The following is a 26,128-nucleotide window of genomic DNA, read 5'->3' on the forward strand; positions in this document are numbered from 1 at the left end:
ACAATCTTAAAACATTCTTGTAACCGTCTTTTGTAGATACAGTTACCACGGCACTTTACAGGCCCCCTGCTGGTTGAGTGGCGCGTGTTGTAGAAGGGCTGCCCCCTCCTCCTCCTCCTCTTCCTCTCTCTCTGTGCCTCCGTGTCACGATGTTCACCTGCAAGTTAATCCTTTATAATACCGAAAATAGCAAGTCGGATGATAGCACACAAAGAGAGAAAAAATAGGAATACCTCCAACTTTGTCGACTCTTGATGGTGATGGTTTAAACCCTCGTAAGTAGATAGAGCTTCAACTAGCTCCGAGTCCGTCGCTGCTTCCGGCTGAGCGGTGTGGGTTGAGAGTGGATTGGTTTCAACATTAGCACGTGACTCTGATGTTGCTGGTCTTGCTGGCTCTGTCGTTTCGACTGCTCCAATATGGTGGTCGAAGGCAGCTTGTGTCGGCCGATTGTTTTTCCTAGCGGCCGCGGCCACGAGATCTGTTACATACATAAAATAAAATCAGCAACTAATACCCTCTATATTAACTATCTTAGATGCGCGATTGACTCACCGTAGTCTGATTGTGTTAGGTAAACGTCGCTAAAATCGTCGTCAAAAGATGCGTGGACATCGGCAAAAACGATGATGTCTGCAAATATTATATAAACATTACATCTTGTTTTATAAAATAACCTATTATTATTATTATTTGTTATTATTATTATTATTTGTTATTATTATTATTATCATTATTATTAATGTAGTAAAATGACTTACCTTTAACCATTCTCGAAACAGCTGTTTGACGCGCTTCGACTCCGTTGCTCAGAGCGATGGCTTGTCTTGTCTTGTCTTCTCCAAAATGATGCTCGTCCACACGAAATTTTAAATTCGGCGGGGATAAGACCACGCCTATGGGATCACGTGTCGCGGGAAATCGGATAACTTTGGCCGTATGTTGATGACGCATCAAAGGCTCTACCTCATATCTTTGGCACCAATAATACCGACTCCACTATTGTTTATCAAATTACATTTCAGATAAGTTTGGCGCCATGCTGACGACATATTTTCTCAACAAAACCCCCTTGATCCTCTAAACTAATGTTTGCCAAATTATATGCGTCTCTCTCTCTCTCTCTCTCTTTCAGATAGCTTTGGCTAAACTATTGTTTCACAAATTACATGCGACTCTCTTCCAGACAAGTTTGACACCAATAATGATGACCCCCCACATTGACACATTGACACAAACCCCCTCCCCTTCGCCTTCTCAACAAAACGGGCCCCTTCAACCCACACGTACGGGCTGGTAGCAAAGCTAGGTCAGAGGGCTGGTAGCAAAGCTAGCTCAGATGCTGCACCTGTTTTGATTCATAAAAATACATGCCCATACATATCCACATCTAAAAATGGCACCAGCAAACCAAAATGGCGACAGTCAAAGATGGTGCCGTCACAACTGGCGCCATCTTGATCCCCCCAACCCCGCCCCACCCCAAATAAAAACGTCATAAATCTTAACATCAATGGATCATAAGATTTTATAACCCCTCAAATAAAAAATACCATAAATTTTAACATAAAAGGACTAAAGAATTTATGACCCCCAATAAAAACTACCATAAATCTTAACATAAAAGGACTAAGGAATTTATGACCCCCAATAAAAAAAACGCCATAAATCTTAACATCAATGGATCATAAAATTTTATGACCCCTAACTCATTTGCATATGAATAGACATCAAAGTCATACATTGATCATCTCTCTCTCAGGAGTGCATACGTGGCAAGAGCATGCTAGCTAAGAAGATGTGGGACACCGAGAGGACTTAATATAGTAAACAGGGTGTCAGGTAAATTCTCTGACTGAATATCTGTATAAAAGAAAAGGATCAGCAGACAAAACAAGTGAGGCAGAATATTGAGTTTTTTCTCGCGAGGAGTGCATTCAGATTTACAGCAATCTGACTACACTAAAAATCAGTTTGCACTCTTCGCTCTTTTTATTTGGAATGCCCTACCCACAATGTGAGACTAGCCCCTCAGAGGAAGGGAGAAGGCGTGGGCTTTGTCTCATAAGAAAAGAAACGAGATTGCAAGGAGAAGATGTTATGTGAACCAAGAAGCCACAGACAAGATGTCATGAGAAACAAAAGAATGCAAGGACGACATGCTATGTGAAACAAGAAGTCACAGACAAGATGCCATGAGAAAAGAATGCAAGGACAAAATGCCATGTGCAGACATCAACAAAATAGGTTGAGCTATCAACAACTTTCTTGGATTCCCAGAGGTATAGAAGGTCAGGAAGTTCCAGACAGCATTGTTTGACGTGTTGTTTTTCACAATCCGTCTGGTGGACGTCTGCAAGGCGAAACAGCAAGCATTCTGTGCAATAATCTTATTAATAAGTACTCATTAGAGAACGCATGATAACATATATATACCATTTATCTAACACAGGGATACAGGGAGATACAGCGTAAGGCGAAACCAGAGGTGGCAAAGGCCAGATTAGAGAGTGAGGAGGGTGAGAAGGATTTATACAGGTTGGCGAGGCAGAGAGAAAGAGATGAGAAGGATGTGCAGCAGGTTAGGTTGATTAAAGATAGAGATGAAAATGTTTTGACAGATACTGGAAGTGTGATAGGAAGATGGAAAGAGTATATCAAAGAGTTGATTTTTTTAAACACTTTTTAAACACACGCCTGCTTTCCAAAGCCAACCTCTGAATATGACGCTGAGCGCGCGTACTCAACTTCTTTGGTTGACCATGGCAAGGCCTGTTTTGAATGGAACTTGGCCTCTTAAACCGGTGTATGGTCTTAGCCACCGTGCTACAGCTCAGTTTCAGGGTGTTGGCAATGTTCTTATAGCCTAGGCCATCTTTATGTAGAGCAATCATTCTTTTTTTTAGATCCTCAGAGAGTTCGTTGCCATGAGGTGCCATGTTGAACTTCCTGTGACCAGTATGAGTGAAAATACCTAATTTAATACACTTAATCCCCAATCACACCTAACACCTCAATGCTCTTAATGAGAACGTGGTTTGTTCTTTTTTCCTTTTAAATATTTTTCTCATGTAATCTGCCAAATTTTAATCATCCTTAGTTTCCCACTTGGTTTTAAAACATGGTAATCTATATTGTCTCCCAAACAATTTTTCATACGGGGTTAAACCCACAGTACTTGTAATATTTATGTACAGTTTGACGAGGTCTACACATTATGTCCATGATCTTCCAGTTTCTTCCATGCACTTCTTCACACTTTATACTAATCCTGCACTTCAGCGATGGTGTGCACAATGATTTTTAAGTCTTTATGGAACATTGTGCTTATTCGCCCCATTACTTGATTTACAAAGTGTCCCCCATTATCATGAGAATTTATCTCCAAAATCCCATATCTCGGTATTATCTCTTTACATAACTTTTTTGCCACTGTTAAGGCATTCAGTGTTGTTGTTGAAGCCAATTCAAACAATTTTGAGAATGCATCTATTATGACCAGGCAGTGTAACCCTGTGGATTGTGTTTAGCTCATGGTAAACAAGCTCTACAAAAAAAAAAAAAAAAAGTTTTGAAAATGTTTTGAATATGAATCAAATCCGTATGTTGTATAAAGCTGACTGACCTGCCCCACTATCCCTCCTCTTGAGCCATGTGACACGCACCATATTGCTGCCCATTTGTATAGGTTTTTTGGTAGGATAGGTCTGTCTTCTGGTCATTTATAGATGCCATTCTCTACTCTTGCCCCTCTTTCTGTCCATAATTGAATTTCAGTCTATGGACTTTGTCGCTACACATCTTTGAAAATTTATCAGTGATTTAATTTGCTTCTTGTGTGTATAAAATTTGAAGTGTCGTTTGCGCTTCAGCTTTGTGGTTCTGTCTGTAAGCTTGTTACCTCTTGACACCTTATCAGTCTTGTGTGTGTGCACTGCACACGTGCATATAGCTACTTTTCGTGGCAATTGGACTGCTTCCACAACTAGTTTAGCAAGTAAATGGATGGCCTCCCCGAATGGGGAGCGACTCAGGTAGCAAATGATTAGACATTTTCACTTTCTTGTAGTTTCTTTAGTTACTTTTCAATCATTTTCTCATCATTTGTCACAAGAATCTTAGGAATTTGAATAAAAATCAAAATGTATGTTTTATTTTACTCAATTGTATGATTTAGAGAATCCATATGTAGTAAAGTGTTGTATTACTACATATGATTTCATTATCATTTAATTTGACACATCTTCTAAAATGCTTCTCAGTGTCCCAGTGCACACGTTCTGCGTGTATAACTGGTTGTCTCAACTCGTGTTCCTCATCCTAATTTTTCCTTTCTCAAGGTGACAAACCAATCCACTAATTGAAAAAAATAAATAAAAATCAACAAAATAACTGTCAATAAATTAATATAATGGTTAATTGTTGTTGTTTCTTAACTTTAAGGAACTCAATCGCTCTCTTATTCTCAAATGTAAAAACTTGTATAGTCTTGGCACAACCAATCGACTATTTCTTCTAAATTTTGCTTTGAAATGTCGTTATTTCATAATTTTGCTTCATCCAATTCCAGAAAGCAAATTATTTCCATCTCTCAAATTTTGTTTCATCAGGGCTAGGCATTAATGTCGTGTGGACCAGTTTCTGCCCACAAAAAAATTGCTTGCCTTTCTTCTCTTCTTATTTTTTCAAAATTGCTTTTGTTTTGCGGTGCAAATCAATTCTTTTGTGCACCTACATTAGCCAATTTCGTCCTTTTAACACATAACACTGACAGCACACAGACAACACGTTCAACTTACAGCCGAGACACAGCTCACAAACAATACCAACAAACAATGCTGCGCAAACGTCATCCTCTATTTTGACGTTTTGGTTATACGTTTTTTCCTCATCAGTGCCTTTTATCCTTCATGCAAATGTTGTCACATCTTCCTTAAGCATCACTCTGCTTCAAACATTCTCTGAGAAACTCACACTGTCCTTGCCCCGCCTGCAGCCGTAGCACCCCCCCGCGCGGGGGGGGGGGGGGGGGGGGGGGGGGGGGGCGTGTACTCAATGTTGATTGGTCACAGGCTGGCCATTTCCTGCAACAATCATGATGCCCGCACGAGCATAGCACAGGCCCACGCGCACAGCCCAGACCCGCGACTTCGCGCAAGTGCAGGCACGCTCATCAGTCTCACCCTCTCAAAGGACAGGCCAACTTTGCTGTTGCGCCCTTCGTCATGTTCACATTCGACATCTTTCACTGTCTTCTACACAACATTTGTTGTCTCTTATTCTCATCCTATCAAGCCACCGTTCTAGTCACTTTCTGCCACACACGTCTTACTTTCTCTATTGCACACACGCTTTACTTTCTCTACTGCCACACCTTGCTCTTAGTTTCTCTAACCAACTTAAACACACCATCATCCACTTCTCAATTTCCCTATTATCGCCCAACAGCCTCCTGAACATTCTCCATGACTGATGTCTTTCATAGAACACACATCTCACTCACACCCACTCATATACACACCCACTCATGAGGATCCTCTGCGCGCACACACACACACCAGCACAAAAGGATGACGCACAACATATAAGACCAAGTAGAGCCCACTAAGAACTTGTTGCCTGTTTTGAGTTATTCTCTATTTTACTTTTGGAAGTTATTTGTAATTCTTTTCAATTTATTTTGAAAATGTTTAACTTCCGTGTTTCTCTATCTTACTTTATCCTTCTAACACAAATATCTCCTGTATATTTAAGCTAATTTCTCTTTCGTTTTGGCAGCCAGGTTCTATCTTTGTCATATGAGAATCCGATTCAGTTTGATTATGCCCTCGTCATAGTTGTTTTTGTTTATCTGGGCATTTACGTGCCAAGTGACCCTTTTCTCCGCAATTCCAGCATTCTAATTGACTAGGTCGCACAACTCCTCTTCCTCGGCCTCTAAAGCCTTCTCTGTTAGATATTGCTCCCCCTCTCTGGCCTTTCTGTCTTCTGCCTGCATTTTGGTAAAAAGTGTCACTATCCTGGTCTACCAGAAAAGTGTCTTTTGATGCTTTCATTTGTTTTTGTTTTTGTTTGTCTATTACTACTCTTTCCGCATGGAGGGCGTGATTTATGTATTTCTCCAAAGTTCCGGTGTTCATTCCTATATAATTTCTGATCACCCTTATTTGTATTGCTGGCTTGGACCCGACGTGGATGGCATTTTTTAATTGTTGCTGATAAGCTTATCTTCTACCAGTTCACTGTATATTTTAAATTCTTCTGTCATGCGCACTTGATATTCATCAAAGGTTTCATTATCATGTTGCTTTGTTCTCCCTATTTCTGTATAATTTGCTCTCATTTTCTTCGACCAAACCATTTCTAGCAGGCTTTTCTGCCTAGTGGCTCTGTCTGTCAACCCATAAGGAGGAGGTGATTCCTCAATTTTGTGTGTGTCATGTATTTGTGGATACAACTTCACTATGATCTTTTGTTTCGAATTTGTAGCCTGTGTTTTCTCCTCCCCCTCTTGTACTTCTTCTAGTTCTCCCTCAAATTTGTATTTTTTTATCCATTTATCTAGATTTTTAATTTGATCAGGATCCTGTCTTTCAATTGTTTTCCAATCTTTACATTTTACTGTATCCCGGATATTATTTTTGCTCTTCCAGTTCCCCATTTTAATCAATTTGGTCCCAACTGTAAAACCATAGGGGTTTCTAAAGTCGGGTGTTCCCAGTGGGATAACGAAAAGATCCTTTGGTTATTCTCACTTCGACCAGCGTTCTGGTGGAGAATCCTTGCCTATTGCGTCCACAGAACCACGTTATGTGTTCCCCACTGCTTTGATATGGAATACTACATCTAGTGATACGTATTCCCATTCACACTCTCAATCACACAGTTTTACGGAATTTACATTTTCAGCTTTTCTGTGGCTCCGCAACCTACTTACTTGGACATCACTGTCCTACCCGGAATTTCAGTTATGCAGGGTCTGTGGACTTCCGTTGTCCTACTTACACACCTAGGGTTTTACAGGGCATGACGAGCCCTCGGCCGCACCACACTTTTAAACAAAAACAAACTCACCCTCTGGTTCTCTTCACCTCTGCACCTCGGATTGCCTTCAACCTTGAGATCCCAGCTGACGAGCAGACAGCCCCCCTTGAAAAGGATTCTAGGACCCCACCTACGGAGGTCCTGCCACGCGCGGCCTTTCCGGATCTCCACTGATGCCCGCTGGAATCCTCAGGTGTATTGGCATCCGGCTCGAAGGACCAATAAAATGTCAGGTTTAAGTACCATACGACATTATTTTATACACTGAAAGAAGAGGAGAAGACAACCAGTATTCCTTTTGCTCGCGAGGAGAATTACGTAGAAGGCCCAGTTACAGTCCTCCACCAATTCTGGACTCCTTTTCCGCTATCTCCTCTTTTTATTTTGGGTTGCCCTGGTTACAAGAGGCGTTGCTACACTAAAGGTAGGGGAGATTGTGGCTGTAGCAACACTGATTAGCTAGCTAGCAATGTTGTGTGGTGCGAGGCCACATGGCCTTGGCTGATTCGTGACCCCAGGAATGCAGAGTCTGTTCTTAGGTGGTTGGCAGCCTCGTTCTCGGCTGCAACCTCCAAACCTGGATGCCGTGTCCCTGTAAAACAATGCTCTAGACCAGTGGTTCTTAACCTTTTTGGAGGTACCGAACCCCATCAGGTTCATATGTGCATTCACCGAACCCCTCTATAGGGGGGGGACATACCAGCAAATCAGTGTGACTTCTGCTGTTGCCTTTGCAAGACCAGTTCAGATATGCATTATCGCGAATTTACACGGCATTCAGGTGTGTTCGGCGATCTGCGGATGGGGGGGATGAGGAGGGGGCGGGGCAGGGGGCAGGGGGTGAGGAGGGGACGGGCGGGGGCGGGGAGGGGCGGGGCAATGACATACCAGGTCTGCCGAACCCCTGAAGCCGACTCACCGAACCCCTAGGGTTCAATCGAACCCAGGTTAAGAACCAGTGCTCTAGACTTTCTTGCTACGTTTGACACAATAATAATGATGAGTGAATAATCAGATACCTCTCGTGCATACACTCCAACAAACGTTAAGTAGATGTGATATAACTTGCATGAAGTCTACTTAAACAACCATCGAGTAAATATGGGATAACTTAAAAACTGTCCCGGTCAACAACAATTTATCAATAGAAACTACAAGGTATAAAAGAGAAAGAACTTCTCTTGAACTAAACAAAGAACAAAGGTGTTCTGTTCATAACTAGTGAGGGCCTCTCACAGATAAGAAAAGGAAGGGAGTATAAGAATTCCTTAAAGCTAGACAGATATGTTGGCTTAAGCGAAGATATGAGACCTCCGGTTCAGGCCGACCAGCGCTTCTGCAAAACTAATTATTCTAACAGCAACCATGACTCACTTTGGTTTCGCTATGCATAATGTCCCCCCGGGTTGGTGTAGTGTGGTAATTCTGAATGTAAACACATTGCATTGCTTGGCAAGGAAAACCACTCTTCGAATTGACTTGCAATACATCCATGCACTCTAGCGGCCAATAAGAAACACCTCGTGTTAGAAATTTTAATACAATTATGTTTACATTTCTAAATAATACATATGTTATACATCTACTTCACGGATTTTTGTTTTTCGCTGGCGGTTCTGGAACGCATCTCCCGCGAAAGTGAGGGCTCACTGTTGGTCGTAATTCACTCATGCATTCAGTTGGGCATGGCATATTTTATATGGGATAAATACGCTAAAGATGCATAAAATATAGCTCCAGGGTTTGTCCTGGTATTCTCTCATTTTAGCAATTCATGCTATAGCTTGTAAAATGGTTTGTAGCATTGAGCAGATGACATTTCTACTGCGGGTATGAATATTTCTATTTGTGCTACATGTGATATTTTTGATTTCCATTTATGTAATAGTTCTTGATGCAAAGTTTGGATACCCCTGATATACTGCATTATGTGTGGTGGGGTAGGCATTCATAAGCTTTTGCTACAGCCTCCTCCCTTTGGGCTCTTATGTGTATGTGAGTATTGTATGTGGATGCATTCTATGGAACGTACTATGGCCAAATAAACCAATCTAAACTAAAATCAGTTGTGATTAATTGGATGCATCCAATTGAACCAAATTGAATCGTTTTAATATTTTATAGAGATATCCATTGAATCATCTTTTACTTGAGATATACTATACTTGTCTTGATCTAAAAGACTTGCACATTTAGTACAGTTCGTAGATGAATGTTAAATGACAAGAAATTCATTGCATCACACTCTCCCAAACTAATGCATATGATATTGAATCGAATCATAATCCCACTGAATCAAATGTAATGACATTTTTGTTCTTCTTTGATGGATCTGCATGGCACAGTTGTAGTGGTTGTCTCCCAGCCCACAGGCTGTGGGTTTGATCCCTGTCTCTTTTGATCATGTCAAAGTGTCCTTCAGCCAGATACTGAATCTACAGTTGCTCTTCATGCTGCACCATCAGTAGGTGAATATGAATTCAGTGTGATGCACTTTCTGTGTCTTAATAGATGAAAAGTCACTATACAAGTGAAAGATCGTAAATGATTGGATGGACATTGCGGTTATACAGTAATCCCTCGTTTATCACGGGTAATTGGTTCCAAGCCCACCCGCGATAGGTGAAAATCCACGATGTAGAGAAAATATATTGATACAATATCCATAAAAGACTTTTATGAGCCTTTATTGTATTTTAAACATTATATATTGCACTTTTAAATGTTTTTTGTATTCTTAAACACTTTAGTTAACATTAAAGTCAAGCTGCTTTTCATAAAAAAAATGTATTTAAATAAATAGGAAAATAAATAAGAGTAAATATAGTAAATATATACAATATCCGCACAAGACTTATATGAAGCTTTATTGTAGTTTTATACACTCTATTGTTTTTTAAACACTTTTTGTATTTTTGAACACTTTTATAATGTTTTTAAAGTCAAACTGACTTGCAGAAACATTCTTATTCATTTGAATAAATAAGAAAGTAAATATGAGTAAATATATTGTTACAATATCCACACAAGACTTTTATAAACCTTTTTTGAAGTGTAAACGTGTCTGGCTCCTCTCTGCTCTTGCGTGCTGGCCGACTGACGCGCCCCCGCGGCCCAGCGCGAGTGCATCCGCACAAGACTTTTATAATTTTGTTTGTATACACTCTATTGTATTTTTTAAATACGTTATTGTATTTTAAACACTTTTTAAAATATTTTAAAGTGTCACGGCTCCTCTCTGCTTTTGCATGCTGGCCAACTGACGTGCCCCTGCGGCCCAGCACAAGCGCATCTGCACTAGACTTTGTGTAAACACTTTGTTGTATTTTTGAACATTTAAACATTTTAAAGTGTAAATGTGTCACGCTTTGCTCTTGCGGTGCTGACCGGCTGACGCACCCCGGCAGCCCAGCGCGAGGGCATTGCTCAGAAGCACGCCCTGCGCTTAGCTCATTGTCGGCCGCTGTCCCATATCATGGACGGCAGTGCTTTTTTTCCTACGTGCGCGGTTACGCTCACTGCCGTTGTCCCGACTGTTTCTGCACGGCGGTGCATTTTTCTTGTGTCATGTCTCCGCTCTCGCCCTGCTGGCCTATGGCATCACACGCCCTCCGCACTAGACGTCGCCAATACGGAACTGCTGATCATTAGTCCTCACAGTTTTGTCTGTTTTGACACGCACGCCTCCCACCTGGTTCTCGTTTGCCTGACCCGCTGTGTTACGAGATGCCTGCACGACACGAGCTCGCTGACCAGCTCGTCAATTTAAAGTGTACACGTGCAACGGCGCCACTCTGCTCTTGCCGTGCTGACCGGCTGTCGCGCCCCAGCTGCCCAGCGCGAGGGCATCCGCACAAGACTTCAATAATTTTATGATGGGCAAACAGGACGATCCGATTGGGAGTGACAAGCAGACACGCAGTTCTACTCCGCTTGGCGATCAAGGAGCGGAGACGTGATTGTATGTGTGTAATGAAGTGCAAGACTGAGGTGCTACTGATATGTTGACGCAGACAGACTGAATAAATTGTGGGAGGCTGAGATAAAGTGCCTGGCTTGTGTGCTTCATTGCATATGACACTGTGAATGTGTGTGTGTGGCAGACTTAAAAAAAAATAAAAAATCTGCGATGCACCGAATCTATCCGCAATATTTGTTTAAAAAAAAAATCTGCAATAGAGCGAGGCCGCGATAGATGAACCGCAAAGTAGCGAAGGATTACTGTACTGTATATAACTTGTGTTGGTTACCACATTCTCATGTTGCATGCGCTATTTCAAGGTCTTTGCATTTGTCTCACCATTCTGGTTGGTATCACAAAAATCAAAAAAGGTCCAAGTAAAGATAAAATACACTCTGAGTTACATGCTTATTTTCTTGTCAGTCTAAAAACATTACTGAATGCCTTGTGATGTCACACGAATTCCAAATTTTCTGTTTTACTTTGGAGTTTCACTGTCATTGTTGACTTTGATCACCATGTTGCTCTTGCTTAATCTTCCAGAGAAATTACTGTTACTCTAGGCCAGTGGTTCTCAAATGGGGGTACGCGTACCCCTGGGGGTACGTGGAGGTACTCCAGAGGGTACGTTTTACAAAAATATATACCGGTATTAAAAAAAAAAAAACAGTTAGCCTGATTGTCTTGAGAATTATAAAAAGTTTGATGAAATACAAATGTATGTTTTATATTCAGTATTGAATTTTAATCCTTAATAAACGGACTCGCCACAAACCAATAGCAGTCACCTGCGGTTGCCTTGATGACGCACTGTAACATGGAGATGTGTAAAGCGTAGCAGCGATGCTGCTGTTGAAAACACGGAGAAACAATTAAAAATGAAGGCAAAACCAGAGCCGACGAAGTACCGACAGTATATGGAAGACTATTGTTTGATGGGATTTACGTCCACAAGTTGTAACCCACCCAAAGCGCTGTGATTTTTTTGCGGGAAGAAATTAGCCAACGCTAGCATGAAGCCAGCACATCTCCAGCGGCATCTCACCACAAAACACAGATGCCATGTTGGTAAGCCACCGGAGTTCTTCAGGAGGAAACTTTCTGACTTCAAGTCATCCCAAGACACAATGCGAAAAGCCTCCACTACATCAGCCAAAGCCCTGAAGGCTTCTTATGCGGTTTCTTTGCTCGTAGCTAAAAAATGCTTTCACCATAGCTCCATGTTTCTCACTAAAATGTAGTACGAGTGCAAAAGACTCATTCAAGCTTCAACACTGTTCAATACTTGTTAAATCAAAATCAAATGTTCAATGCAACAATTCAATTTTAAGAGGAAAAAAGTTTCTTTTTTATCCCAAAAGAGGTAAAGTTGATTATTTTTATGGGCAAATCTTTATTTATTAAGTTATCAATTTATTTTGTAAACAAGATATTTATTTATAACTAAGTTAATTTATTTTGTGAACACATTTTTAGTTATGTATATTTTTATTTCCTTGCAAGAGATTATTACAAGAAAGATTGATATAAATTAGCAGTGTTCTGCATACAGTATTTGAGTTTTGATAGGGTTTATGCCTTCATGGTGGTCACTGTTTACTGTTTATAATTTTTTTGTTTCTATATGTAATGTTTGAAACATAAATGTGTCTTTCAGGTACATTGGTACAAGTTGTTTAACTTTAATAAATCAAACACTGATGGGACATTCCTGTACCTCTTTCTTTTCTACCAGAAATGTGTTGCGCTGGTCAGGGGGTACTTGGCTGAAAAAATATTTCAAAGGGGTTCACTGAAAAAAGGTTGAGAAACACTGCTCTAGGCAATTGTTCACTTCCTAAATATTGTTAACAATGGTTGGTTATTTGTTAATGTCAATGTATTTTGTTTAGCTTATATGTAGGACCTTTACTTCAATCTTTTTTTCATGATATTCTCTTCTCTGCGTTTTTATTTTAGACATCCGTCCATCACACAAAAGAGGCCCTGATTGTTGTGCCCCACAAAGCATCCTTGTCTTCCCTCGTAATTAGGCCAACACTGTACTCTCCATGTGAAGAGAAGGACCATCAACTGTCAGATCTTCAAGATGGAGAAAGGACTTCAAGAAATGAAAGTGGTTACAAAATGCGTTTAAATTCTAACCTACCATCCTTGTCATCATCATCTCCTTCCCTTCTATTCTCATATCAGCCTGGATCACGGTTAAACAACACTTCAAACTCAATTTTTTTATCTTTAGATGTTTTTAGTCCCCTGCCTCAAACATGGATTTGGAATGACAGACTTTTAAATGCTGCATCAAAACATACATCCACAACAACAGCCTCAATTTTTGATACTCTTGTGAACTCAGACCACAGTCCATTTTTAGACCAAGCTAGTTACATGGCTGAGAGGATACAGCCAATTGAGGTGGAAAACTGGGAGGATGAAAAAAGAGACAACCAAGATGTTAATCTCAGCTCTCTAATTTTGGGTAGGTATGTGGAGGAATGGGATAAAACCATTTCTGACCAATCAAATGTGGATACAATTGATTTGGAGGAGCATGACAGGGATTCAGCGATGCTGCCAGAAACCTGGGACACCAAAGAGGCACACATTCAAAGCACCTCCTGCTCTGATGATGAACAGCAACAAGATGTACAGTTTCCATACATGAGGCGCTAATTTTCTGTCATATAGGACATATTGTACAGAGTTGCCAAATGTTACAAATCAACAATATTGTAACACAGGTGTCAACACAGAATAAGACACTAATCAGAGGCTGTGAATAAGCTACGCTTTTGACATCGTTATCATGAAGGGAGGAGAACGATGGAGACCATGCTAATTGCCAAGCTTTTGTGACATGTTGTTTTATCCTATTTCGTAATACAGTAATCCGTTTATTGCAGTTTAACTACATTGCAGATTTTTTTTCCCAAATTAAAAAAAAACAATTAAAATTCTAAATAAAACTTCTAATTTGGAGAATTATGGCACGAAAGTTGCCCACACGCCAGCAGAAGGCAGGGAGTGCCCACACAATTGCAGTGCATACACTTGTACCTGTTTATAAAAAGATTGTTACAATAATAAGAGTTCTAAAAACATATTTACAGTGTTGTACCTTGTTATAGAAAATATGTTATAATAATAGTTCTAAAAACATATTTACAGTATTGTAATGACCCTCAGTGCGTCAATGATGTTCAGACGGTTTGATCGCCGCCTTTATTATAACAAAAAAAGCTACAGAAAAACACATGCAAACAGAAGTTGCTGGTGGCCACAACTGATTGCCCAGCTAACAAGCCCGCACAACCCACCCGCATGACGTCACTTCTCACGCCTGGCCCCGCCCTCACACGCCCAGATACAACAAACAAATAATACAGGACATTACACTGCCCTCCCCTTTATAAAACCCCTCGACCCAAGGGGTCAACACAAAAAGGTATCTAGCCGTCGTGCCAGCTGAGCAGGGACAACACTGGCGGATTCTGAGGAACATGAATCCACCGCACGTCCCGAAGTGGCGGATGAAGCCGACCCCACCTCAAACACGAGAACCCCACTGCCCCGGTACAGAGCCAACCTGTCTCGGTGCAGGGCAACCCTTCTGCCCCTCGGGGGAACCGCCACTTGGTAGACCACCTCCCCACCCCTACCCGCTCACGCACCCTGCACGGGCCATCCCAATGGCTGTCCAACTTGGGGCAGCGCCCCATTTTTCGTTTGGGTGTGTACACCCAAACTAGCTCATCAATCTGGAAGTTCCGCCTCTTGCTCCGCACGTCGTAGTTCCGCTTCTGGCGCACACCAGCTTTCTCCAGCTGGTCCCGGGCGGATGCATGCGACGCCTCCAATCGGTCTTGCAGTTTCCGGGCATACTCCAGCCCCAGTTTTTCCTCAGAGTCACCAGGTGGCCTCCCGAACGCCAACTCTCCCAGCGTCCTGATTTCCCGGCCCAGCATCAGCAGAGCAGGAGTGCAACTCGTGTAACTTTGAACGGCCGAACGATAAGCCATCAGCACAAGCGGAATGTGTCAGTCCCAGTCACGTTGGTGATAGGAAGTGAGGATGGCGAGCTACTGCTGCATGGTGCGGTTAAATCGTTCCACAAGGCCATCAATCTGCGGATGCAAAGAGGTGGTGCGTGTCTTCTGCATGTCCAGGAGCTCACAAAGCACAGCAAAAACCTTGGACTCGAAATTTCGGCCTTGGTCACTGTGGAGAATGTCAGCAGTCCCAAACCGACAGAACATGCCCTCCAGCAGCGCGTCAGCCACCGTCTCTGCCTCCTGATCTGGAAGTGCGTATGCCTCTGGCCGCTTAGTAAAGTAATCCATTGCACACAGCACATAACGGTTCTCTCTGTCCGTCACGGGAAAAGGACCCATGATATCCACAGCAACCCTTTCCAACCTTCTGTTGCTGAAGCGGTGCATGCGACTGGGCCTGAGGCCCCTTGTAGGCTGCACACTCATCACAACGCTGGCAGAAGTCCTCCACATCTCGACAATGCTGACCTCAGTAGAACCCTTGCCGCAGCCCTCGGAGAGTCTTCGCACTGCCAAAGTGTCCTGAACCATTGCCCCCGTGGCAGGCCAGCACCGCCCCTCTGAAAACTCCATAATTCCTGCCTCGAGCATGGCGCCGACCTCGTGATCTGCAGCCTCCTGCTGGACCAGAGGTAAGCGTCGGGGCCGCACCTTGACTGGTCACGCGTCCCCGGTGTCGATGTGGTGCTCCACCAAGTGAGTGAGGCCCACCTCATTCTCACTGAGGGCAAAGATGTACTCAAAGTCCCACAGCACCTGCCACAATTGCTTCCGCTGCTCGACATCCAGCCGATCACAGTTCTTCTCCAAGATGGAATGGATCGTCCCGGTCCGGTCCTCTGCTGGCTGACCGGGGGCTAAGGCTGCTGACGCAGCTGGCCAGGACGACGTTGCTTCCCCCAGTGAGTGGTCCATCTCGGGGCGAGCGAACTCTACCCACTCTACCGTAGACTGAGGGGGAGGGTTCAGCGCTGCAATCAACCTGGGAGGGCTGGGCAGTGTCGTCCCCACCTGCAGGTTCTCCTCTGCAGAGTCTGTGTGGTCGATACTCACTTCCGCAGTGCTGCTTTGAGACGCCGCAATCAGCCCCACATGCTGACCATCCGGCAGGATGAGCACTCCAGCACCCAAGTCCACCACACACTTTGCAGCTTTCAAAAAGTCCCGGCCCAGCATACAAGGGTCACTCACGTCCGCTAACCAAGTTGAGTAAATCGTTGACAGACCCCTCAAGGTAAACGCAAAGGTCCCTTTTCCTTTCCTCTGGCCTGTTTCACCGGTCACCGTACTCAGTTTGGTAAAAATCGATTGCAAGACAGTTCCCATTGGAACAACGTCAGGCCTCACAATTGTGGCTGAAGACCCTGTGTCCACCAGGGCCATGCAGGAAACATTTCCAATCAGCACGTGAACATGGCTGGGGTCCTCCACGTCTGTCCATCCGACCATCACAACAGGCTCACTCTGGACATGGGGGTCTCAGCGCACAGCCCCGCCGCATGCAGGTTGCTGTTCCTGGTCACCATCTGGAAGGGTCCGCGTCATTCGGGTTACACGGACCCCTTCCCGTTTCCCTGCTGGTTTGTCATCTTCGGGCAGCTACGCAGTAGATGACCAGACTGCCTGCAACCCCAGCAGACCGCGGGGCGCGCGCGCCGGCTGCTTCTTTCCTCACGCTGTGCTGAGCGAGCGTTTATCGCACACATCAGCTCCTCCACCCACGCCGGTTTGCGTTCCTCCCCTTCTGACGACGTTGCCGAAATGGAGCAGGTTGATGATTGTAGCGTCCCCTTCCCTGCAATCTCCCTTTCCATGGCGAGGGCCAGCGCCTCTCCCAGCGCTGTCGGATGGGCTAACTGGACGTGCAGGCGCAGCTCGTCCAGTCTGAGAGCTTGGATAAACTGATCACATACCAGTTCATTTTGGACTCCAACCAGCATGCCAGCATATGCACGCCGACCCAGGCTCTCGATCTCATGCGCGAGGCAACGGAGCGGCTCATCCGGGCGCTGAACACGCTGCTTGAACTCACAGCGCAGAGAGTCTTTTAAAGTGAACTCCCCAAAGCGCCTCTGCAACGCTCTCACCAGCGCGCTGTAATCTAATCTCTCCTCGGGGCTCAGCAGCAGTAGACAGGACGTAGCGTCTTCTGTCAGTCAAAGCTTCAGTTGTACCGCTTTCACCCTCTCCGACCAATCCGCTGCATCAGCCACCAACACGAACTGTGCTCGATACGCTTCCCAACTTCTCTTCCCGGAAAACGTAAGCGTTTTCATCGCCGGCCACGCGAGCTCAAGGGCGCCGCCATGGTTATTTACATCCAGCGCCGTCGCTGCGTCATGACGTAGCTCCACTTGGGCGGGCTCACGATCAGGACGGCGCGAAACACCACAAAAATGGCGATCGCGCTGGGACCAACTCGGCTCAGGCATGTCAATAACATACGGCACGGCTTCCTCCTTTACCCTCGGCCGCTCGCTGTAGCCGCTGCACGGCTTCCACCTTTACCTCCGGCCGCCCACTGTCGCCGACACACGGCCCGGCCTTCTTGTCCACTTTGCGATGATTGAAAAAGTCGCCGAACATCCTGAGTTGGCGTACAAGTGAACCCAAGACTTCTGACACCAATACCCTTCAGTGCGTCAAGGATGTTCAGAAGCAACAGAAAAACACATGCAAACAGGAGTTGCTGGTGGCCACAACTCATGCCCATGCGCTTCACACACCAACTGATTGCCCAGCTAACAAGCCCGCACAACCCACCCGCATGAAGTCACTTCTCACTCCTGGCTCCGCCCTCACACGCCCGGATACAACAAACAAATAATACAGGACATTACACATGCACACTTGTACCTTGTTATAAAAAATTATAATAATAAAAACTGTTCTAAAAACATATTTACAATGTGTATTACGAATTCTCCATTTTATGTTATTCAGTCGTGCTTTGATTTGAGGTAGAGCGCTTTATTTTGAAGGCCATTTTCAGGCGATACCACTTCCTGTTTCACGTTCGCGTGGTACAGCAGTCATTGATGATGTAAATGGGTCTCCTAACAAGAGAAATGAACTATTACATATGTCTAACCTTTAGGACCATGTAGTATTGCTCCAAATGTTGATTTACATTCCTTAAGAGGTCCGTTTTCACGTGTTAGCACGATCACGAATTAGCATTTTTCCGCTAAGTCATTAGCCTGCCCAGTATGTCTTGTTAACATGTTACACGCACACACGTATAATGTTTATATTTTCAATATTTATACAAAAAATTCTGCATGTTATTTTGTCACGTTTCGTCCCGTTTGTTTTATTATGTGCATATTGTCATAGTTTCTGTCCGTGTGCCTGTGTGCTCGCCCCTCCCCTCCTGTGTGTCTGTGATCAGTGTGATCATTCTCATCTGCATCTCGTTACCTGTCGTGTATTTAAGTCCTGTCTGCGTGTCACAACCTTTTTGGATTATTTCTTGTCTCATCGTTCGTATCTTTCTGTATTTCCCTCGGTTGTTTTCTGTTTGCCATCCCTGTCGGTCAGTCAGCCCTGTTGGTGTTTTGTGATGATGTTAAGTTAGTTTGCCAGTTCCTGTCTGTTTTCCTTCATGCTCCATTGCAATTCCCTTTTCGCTAAATAAACCCTTGTCCAAGCTGCATTTGGTCACCCTGCTCCATTTTGATCCCTGATGGAATAATCCGACCACTTCAGCAACCAGCGCCTGGACCAACATCCTCCACCATGATGGTAATGACTCTCTGAGTGCCGCCGATTGCGGCAATGACTCCGCGATCGTCACCCGACCCCGTGTCTACGACTGCAGCGTCGCGGCGCTCCGTTGCGGTCTCATCAGCCAGGTGTGGCGCAATGTCTGCTCAGGTGAGGAGCGGGGGCGCTTTGCTGGCGGAGGTGGAGGAGACGCGGCGTTGTCGGGAGACCGAGCGGTGTCGCCTCCACCAGGAGCTTCAGGAGCAACGCGGGGCAAAGAGGAGCGCGGAAGAAGCCCTGGCAGCGGCCCAGCAGGCCTGGCAGTGCCGAGCGGCCGAGCTCCGATCGGCTCATCACCAGCATCGGGAGGGGCTGAGCCGAACCAAGAGATACTGCGAGAGGGAGATCCGCCGACTGGTAGGACTGATCAGATGCGTGGTGCGTGGCTATGTTCCCAATTTCGTTGTACACGTATACGTTTCGTTGTATAAAGTGCAATGACACCTAAGGCATTATATTCTATTCTATTTCACAAGAAGAAAACGTCCGGTTGCTCGCTTCGCTTTTGTCACAGCATAGGTGTTCTAGTCGATTCAAGAAAAAAATTGGCTGGTTCCTCTCTTTGTTTTTGTCACAATTCTGGCAAATGAGTTTGCCCACCTGCCTGAGCGCTCCCCGTTTGTACATCCAGATGGATGAGATCAAGCTGAAAGACAGAGCGGTTAGTGTTTTGGATAAAGCCCTGGGGCCGGCCACGTCCACCGCCTTCAGCTGCAGACTCAGGCTGCCGAGCAGCAGATCGCTGCCCGGAGAGATTCCCAAAGGGTGGGCCTAAACTACCCTGGAAATGGGGTCAACGCCGCTACTAGCAATCCTCTTCATAGCGTAAGCCACCTCATCACACACTTGCAGTACGCATGACTTAGTTCGTTGCTGGAGGAAGGTAGCACAAAAACAGTTTTGAACTTTGAACGAGTGGTTGTGTGTGTGTGTTGCGGGATGTTTTCAGTCTCAGGAGGATCGGGACACGCGAAGGTTTCATCTGAAAATCGCTGAGCTCAGCGCAGTCATCAGGAAACTGGAGGATCAAAACGCCCTGCTTTCTGAAGAGCGCAACGAACTGGTAATTTATTGACGGCACGCTTGAAGGTTTGCGCTACGTTTGATGCGCGCCATCCAGCGAGGCACCCATTGCGCTTGCTTATTAGTTGAGCGGCGCGGCGAGTCGGTTGCCTGGTAGATGTCTTTTATTGCGAGCCAAAGCCACGATTCCGTTCAAACCGATGCAAAAGGAATGGATACGTTCTGGCCCGCGTGTTGTGCGTCTTTCACATCCCGAACTTCATGCTTGCAGCTAAAGCGACTGAGAGAAACAGAAAGCCAGTTTCTGCCACTCCTGTACAAAAACAAACGCCTGAGCAGGAAGAATGAAGAACTCTCGCTGGTGCTGTGTCGCCTTGAAAATAAAGTGCGCTTTGTCACCCAGGAGAATGAGGAGATGGCAAGCTTGGTAAGTCGACGCGGACAACGGCGGCGTACCAACAGAGTCCACTGCATTTGTGTTCTACAGAGAAGGCCTAGTTCGCTCAATGACCTGGACCGCGGTTGCGGCCAGCAGGACGGTGAAATGGAGTTCCTTCAAGTTGTGGAGCAGCGGCACATCATCAACGACTTGTCCAAGGTCTTCAGGCAGGCGACTCGGTGCACGCTCGCTCGCTGTCGCCAGGAAACCTTTTCCGTCCATGCGGCCGCCATCCAAAAAATTGGCCCCTTAAATTCCGACCTTTCAAGCAGGAGCATTGTGCGCACGCGTTTGAACACGCTTTAGACTTGTTTTGCCGTTTTCAGCAGCTCAAAGCTCCCGTTTTGTCAGCGCCTTTGCCACTCGCTGTGCGCTGAAAACGACGGACTCGCCCAGCTGCTCAGCCCGTCAACCATGAGCCGCGAGCGCGATGTCATTGTCCGTAGGCAGCTAGTGGCAAAATGCACCCTGTTAGAGTTGCGCTCGCTCCAACTTATTTTGCAAGAACCACACGGGAGACAAGTAAGTTCTTTTGGACACCTGCAGGTGGAGAGTCCATCCGTTGTACGAATGAAGTCTGACTCTCGGCTCCTGCACAAGCATTTTTATTAAGAGAAACAGGGTGGGGGTAAGAGTGGATTGAATAGAGAAAGCCCTTGACCTCTAGTCAAAACATAGCAAGGGGTGTTTTACGACTTTGTGTAGGAAGGGATAAGCGATAGGGATAAATAAGGGATAAATAATATTATTTATTACAGGTTGCAGTCAAAGTCAAAGCAACATAATCATACGATAAAGATAATCTGGCAAACCCTGACACACTCTGTAGTTGTCACTTTTGGAAAAGACGAGTGTCCCTCCAATCATCGCCGGTGACGTGTTTTTCAGGCTCTGGAGACAGGAGCTCATGTCAGAAATGTCATTGTGAGTCGCGTTTGTTTCTGCGCCGGAGCCGTTCGTTCCCTTTGCATCCAAAGAATCTCAAAGGCGGATTATTTGTGTCGACAGGAGAGAGATTTGCTGCTACGATACCGACGTCGAGAATCTCTGAGGAGGAAACGGAGCGTGAGGTCCTGCAAGGTGAGTTTGTTTGTTTGCGGCTGCTTGGTGTTGCGCAAGATGAAATGGCCTTTTTCTCGCTATCGTTCCTGTCGTCGATTCATCGTGAGGTGTCGCTTCAGTTTGTTCAGAGAGATGTTTGCTTCCGCGCCCGCAGGTCATCGAAACATTTTACGGCTACGACGAAGACGTGTTGGTGGACTCGGACTGATCGTCCTTGTATTTTCACACCGACAGAACCCCCGACACGGAACCCGAAGAGGTAGCCCGCCATTTCTGTGAGCGTATTGGCGCCAAACATTCCTCTTCAGCCTGGAATCGGACTCATCTTTGCGTCGCGGATGCTTTGTCGCCGGTCTGACTGATTCTGGTAATAGTGCTGTGTTGCAGGGGTGTGTGCATGAGGAGGCGGAGCTTCGCTGATGCAAGAATATCAAGCGCTGCAACGAGCCTACGCTCTGCTAGCCCAGACCAGCGGGGGGGACTACGACGCCGAGAAGGAGATCAAGGTGGCGTCCCTTCCCGCAACCCCCGGCCGGGTCCCAGCCTCCGCTACTGCGTCAGAGCAATCAGCAGTTGGCCGAAAAGGTGACGAAAAGAAAGGCGCTGGGTGGAGTCCCTTGGCGTCACACCCGTCGGGAAGCCCTGCAGATGAGGTCTGACTGACTTTTCAGGTCAGGCGGATGGAGGCGGAAGAAGCGCGTCTGAAAGAGCACATCCAGGATATCCGAGACCAAAACGAACTGTTTGAGTTCCGCATCCTGGAGCTGGAGGTGGGAAGACTCGCACAAGCGTGTTGAGGCCAGAGATGTGACAGACGGACGGACGGATGCATGCCTCTGCCTTTCAGGAGAGGGAGTGGCGCTCCCCCGTCTCGAAGTTTCTGCAAGTCCGTTTCCCAGACGGCCTCAGCCCTTTGCAGATCTACTGCGAGGCCGAGGGCGTGAGCGTACGTAAGGCGTCCATCGCAACCCTAACCTTAACCCGAGGTCCCAGAACACCTTACATTGCTCCTTGCGCCTTTCCCCCGGACATCGTCATCAGTGATCTGATGAAGAAGCCTGGGCGATAACGCCGTAAGTGTATGTCGAACTCCTTATGTTCGCACTCCACGAGACTCGGCGGCTCAAATGTGACTTTGGAAGGCTTTGCGCTGAAAGAAGCTTGTTGACGCTGTGCCTTTGGGCTCTTGCAGAATCTCACCAACGAGGAGCAGGTGGTCGTGATTCACGCCAGGACCCTTGTCACCCTAGCCGAGAAGGTAACGCGCACGTCCACGCACGCTCTCGCATTCTGCTTGTGTGACAGCAGCCTTTCCTCAGTGGTTAGAATCCATCAAAGTGTCCAAGTCAGCACTTCAACAGAAGATGTTGGACATTGGAAGTGAGAAGGTAGACAGACACGCGACATCAGCCAAGGGGAACTCCGGCAATGTGCCCCAACAATTCTGACCTTGAGCTGTGCTAGGATATGTTCTGCAAGCAGAAGGGCTACCTGGATGAAGAGTTGGACTTCAGGAAGCGTTCCATGGACCAGGCTCATAAGGTAAGGCGCCCTCAAATCTCCCGCCGGAGCACTGAAGGACGAGGATTGCGGCCCAGAGGATCCTGGAGCTGGAGGCCACGTTGTACGAGGCGCTACCGCAGCGGGACTGCCCCGCCACGGACGGCGAAAAAGCCAGCCACGCTGGCGTGAATGACGTGCTGACGGCGGATCAGAGAGAAGAGCTTAGGAGCGCCGTGGACCAATGGAAGCGAGTCCTGATGTGCGAGTTGAGGGAGCGCGACGCAAGCATCCTCCAAGAGAGAATGGATCTGCTGCACAGCGCGCAACAGGTAAGGATCCAAAGCCAGCCCGGCACTTAATTGCACGCTTACTGGCTTTTGATGGCCACTTTCTATTTGTCCGTCCCAGAGGAACAAAGAGCTGAAAGAATTCATTGAAGCTCAGAAGAGACAAATCAAACAATTGGAGGAGAAGTTTCTTTTTCTCTTTCTATTCTTCTCCTTGGCCTTCATTCTGTGGCCCTAACACCAGCTGGTGAGTGAGCTCCAGCAGCACCGCACTCGACACCTCCGATACACTGCCAGCCGGTCTCAGACGTTGGCAGACGCTCCGATTCCCACGTATACCCCCGCCACGGTGACAGAGGCACTGCGTCACACCGGCGCTCATCCAATCAGAAGGCAGGAAAGGCAAATTCACATGCAGGGCACTCTTGAACCAGAAGAGAGCGCCACAAAACACGGTTGTTGCCCCAAACGCGCATTAAAAAGGGTCAGAATAACAAGAGTCCCAACGGCCAGCCCCAACCGTCCATCCATTTCTTCAGGGGGGTAAAAATTGGAGTCACCGGTGAGTACATTTTACATTTAGCTCTGCTTGTGTGTGGCATCCTGCGACCAAAGATTCAGCCAACCCCAAAGCGGTTGACCTTAACGTCCCACCACCATGCCTACCAGAGCAGGTGACGTGATGCTTTGGACATCCTTCCGTCTCAGATGCCCAAAAGTACTCTTTGCCACATCTGCGGAAATACGGTGTCTTTTCAAAGGTGCAAATAAATCCAGCGTGGGCGGAACACGCACGTCTTCGGTTTTTTCCGCTTTGTTTGTGTGACAGCTGTTGTGAAAATTTTATACAAATAAAGTTGTATAGTACAGGTTTGGCCAAGCCGCAATTCCCGAACCGTCTGCGGCTCTTTGCTTGGATTCATGCGGCTCTTTTATGTTCATATCAACATTTGTGTGTGTGTGTTGGGGGGGGCGGGGGGGTTGTGCGTGTTGGCGTCACTTGAGTTCAATTTGGTATTTTCGTCAAAAGCGCATGTTGTGAAATTCCACAAAGTAGGATGGGCAAACACATTCCAGTAAACTATTAGTGTCAATTGGGCTCTCAAAATGGCAGGGAAAAGAGGCACAGCAAAACGAAAATATGTAGATGAACACAGGACGTTTTTATGAGAGTGGGAAAGTTTCTATTTTTTGTTGAACGTGATGGCAAACCATTCTACCTGATATGTGAGACCTCAGCGCATTTCAAAGATTCAAATCTTCAGCGCCATGCACTTCAGCTCACTCCATGCTAACATTGATCAGGCGTCGAACCCGCAACATCATGCTTAAGCGGTGGACATGCTAACCAGTGCGCCATTATGTCAACGCATACTAACGAAGTCTGCTGATCAAAACAGCGGTTACTATATGACATCGCTACGTCGTGGTCACGTGACGCAGACAAGACGTCAATGGGCGGAACTTCTGCCGAAATTCAAATCCGTGAGCAGAGTTAACTTGTTTAAAAGGGAGTGGGCAGAAGAAATATTTAATTTATTTAAATCTATTTTGAGTGCACACCATTATTTCAATGCATAGCAACTGTAAATCTACTAAACAAAACAGCGGTTGCTATGTGACATCTGCCACGTTGTGGTCACGTGACAGACATGACGTCGATGGGCAGAACTTCCGCCGTAATTCAAATCCGCGGGGAGAGTTAACTTGTTTAAAAGCGAGTGGGCAGAAGAATTATTTAATTTATTTAAATCTATTTGGAGTGTGCACCATTATGTCAATGCATAACAACTGTAAGTCTACTCAACAAAACAGCGGTTGCTATATGACGTCTGCCACGTCGTGGTCACGTGACGCGGACGTGACGTCGACGCCTACTTTACATCCCACCGATCACAGGACCCCTCGGCTGCATAACCGCGCCCCCTTCCCAACCAATCGGATTTCATTCTCATTGCCACACCCACTTTCTGATGCGTCAGCGAATCATGACGCAGTATTTAACAAGCAAATTGACCCCCCCACCAAAAAAAAAAAACAAGCTACAAACTTTATGCAGAAGTGAGAGAAAATTGACACAGTATAGCCCAAGGGCAAGTCTCGAACACTTGTTCCATCGTACCAGAGGTACTAACGTTACCACTCGACCAAAGACTCGTGACTATGGCAGTGACAGAAGAGCAACGCACGCTCACCTCAAGAGTGAAAAGTGCCTTCAAAAACTAAAACCTAAGTGCCACTTTGCCCACCTCCTACCTCAGCCCAAATTCAGTCTGACCAATCAGAGCGCAGCTGAACTTGGCCTGACAACGCTCATCGGAAGGCAGCATTTAAAAAATCGACAACACCGTGCACACTTTTCATCCCACTGATCACAGGACCCCTCGGCTGCATAACTGCGCCCCCTTCCCAACCAATCGGATTTGCTATTCGAACTTCCACCAAAATTTAAATCCGTGGGCGTGGCTCGCAACAGGAAGTAGGAAAACGGCGACGCTGACAAACAAGACACAGCGGATGGTAACACGACGACTAACAAGAGAAATATTTTTATTTTCTGCTTGCAACTGGACTGTCCAGAGCAGGGGTCTCAAACTCCAGTCCTCGGGGGCCGCATTCCTACATGTTTTCCAAGTTTCCCTCGTTAAACACACCTGATTCAAATGATCAGTTCATCCTCACGTTCTGCAGGAGCCTGATAATTGAATCAGGTGTGTTTAACGAGGGAAACTTAGAAAACATGTAGGAATGCGGACCCCGAGGACTGGCGTTTGAGACCCCTGGTCTAGAGCGTACATGGTAAGTAACACTCATTGTGTTTAAGGAGAATCACATTTGTGTAGTTTGACTAAAGTTGTCGATGTCGCTAGCGTTCGCTGTCATAGCAACATTTAGCTGAGGCGCTAACCCTAGCAGAAATGTAGCCGCGTTGCATTGTACGTGTGAATATTGGTCGAGGCGAAATGTTAATGTTTAATTTCATTCCTTTAGG

General features: G+C 45.9%; 2 protein-coding genes across 6 annotated transcripts in view; both read left to right on the forward strand.

The window, feature by feature from the left end:
* crfb2 (cytokine receptor family member b2) overlaps window positions 1-17,958 on the forward strand; it is an 81,644-nt gene extending 63,686 nt beyond the window's left edge. For 4 of the 5 annotated variants that reach the window (XM_088382073.1, XM_088382075.1, XM_088382074.1 and 1 more), the window contains one exon: window positions 12,965-17,958. In XM_088382073.1, coding sequence (XP_088238199.1) covers window positions 12,965-13,678 — 714 coding nt within the window. In that variant the 3' untranslated portion in view covers window positions 13,679-17,958. The remainder of the gene's footprint in view (window positions 1-12,964) is intronic. The other variant, XM_088382078.1, reaches the window with a different exon arrangement.
* On the forward strand, window positions 16,471-24,031 carry LOC148394665 (janus kinase and microtubule-interacting protein 3-like). Its single transcript, XM_088383525.1, has 15 exons — window positions 16,471-16,637; window positions 19,503-19,647; window positions 19,772-19,885; window positions 20,117-20,230; window positions 20,333-20,443; window positions 21,173-21,208; window positions 21,293-21,364; window positions 21,501-21,605; window positions 21,734-21,931; window positions 22,018-22,116; window positions 22,194-22,419; window positions 22,539-22,604; window positions 22,666-22,734; window positions 22,811-23,178; window positions 23,258-24,031. The coding sequence occupies exons 1-8, from the start codon at window positions 16,471-16,473 to the stop codon at window positions 21,552-21,554; spliced, it is 813 nt and encodes a 270-aa protein (XP_088239651.1). The 3' UTR covers window positions 21,555-21,605; window positions 21,734-21,931; window positions 22,018-22,116; window positions 22,194-22,419; window positions 22,539-22,604; window positions 22,666-22,734; window positions 22,811-23,178; window positions 23,258-24,031.
* Window positions 24,032-26,128: the final 2,097 nt, after the last annotated feature.

Source organism: Syngnathus floridae, chromosome 8 (genome assembly GCF_059516105.1).
Source record: "Syngnathus floridae isolate MCC-2025c chromosome 8, RoL_Sflo_1.0, whole genome shotgun sequence".
Taxonomy (NCBI): domain Eukaryota; kingdom Metazoa; phylum Chordata; class Actinopteri; order Syngnathiformes; family Syngnathidae; genus Syngnathus; species Syngnathus floridae.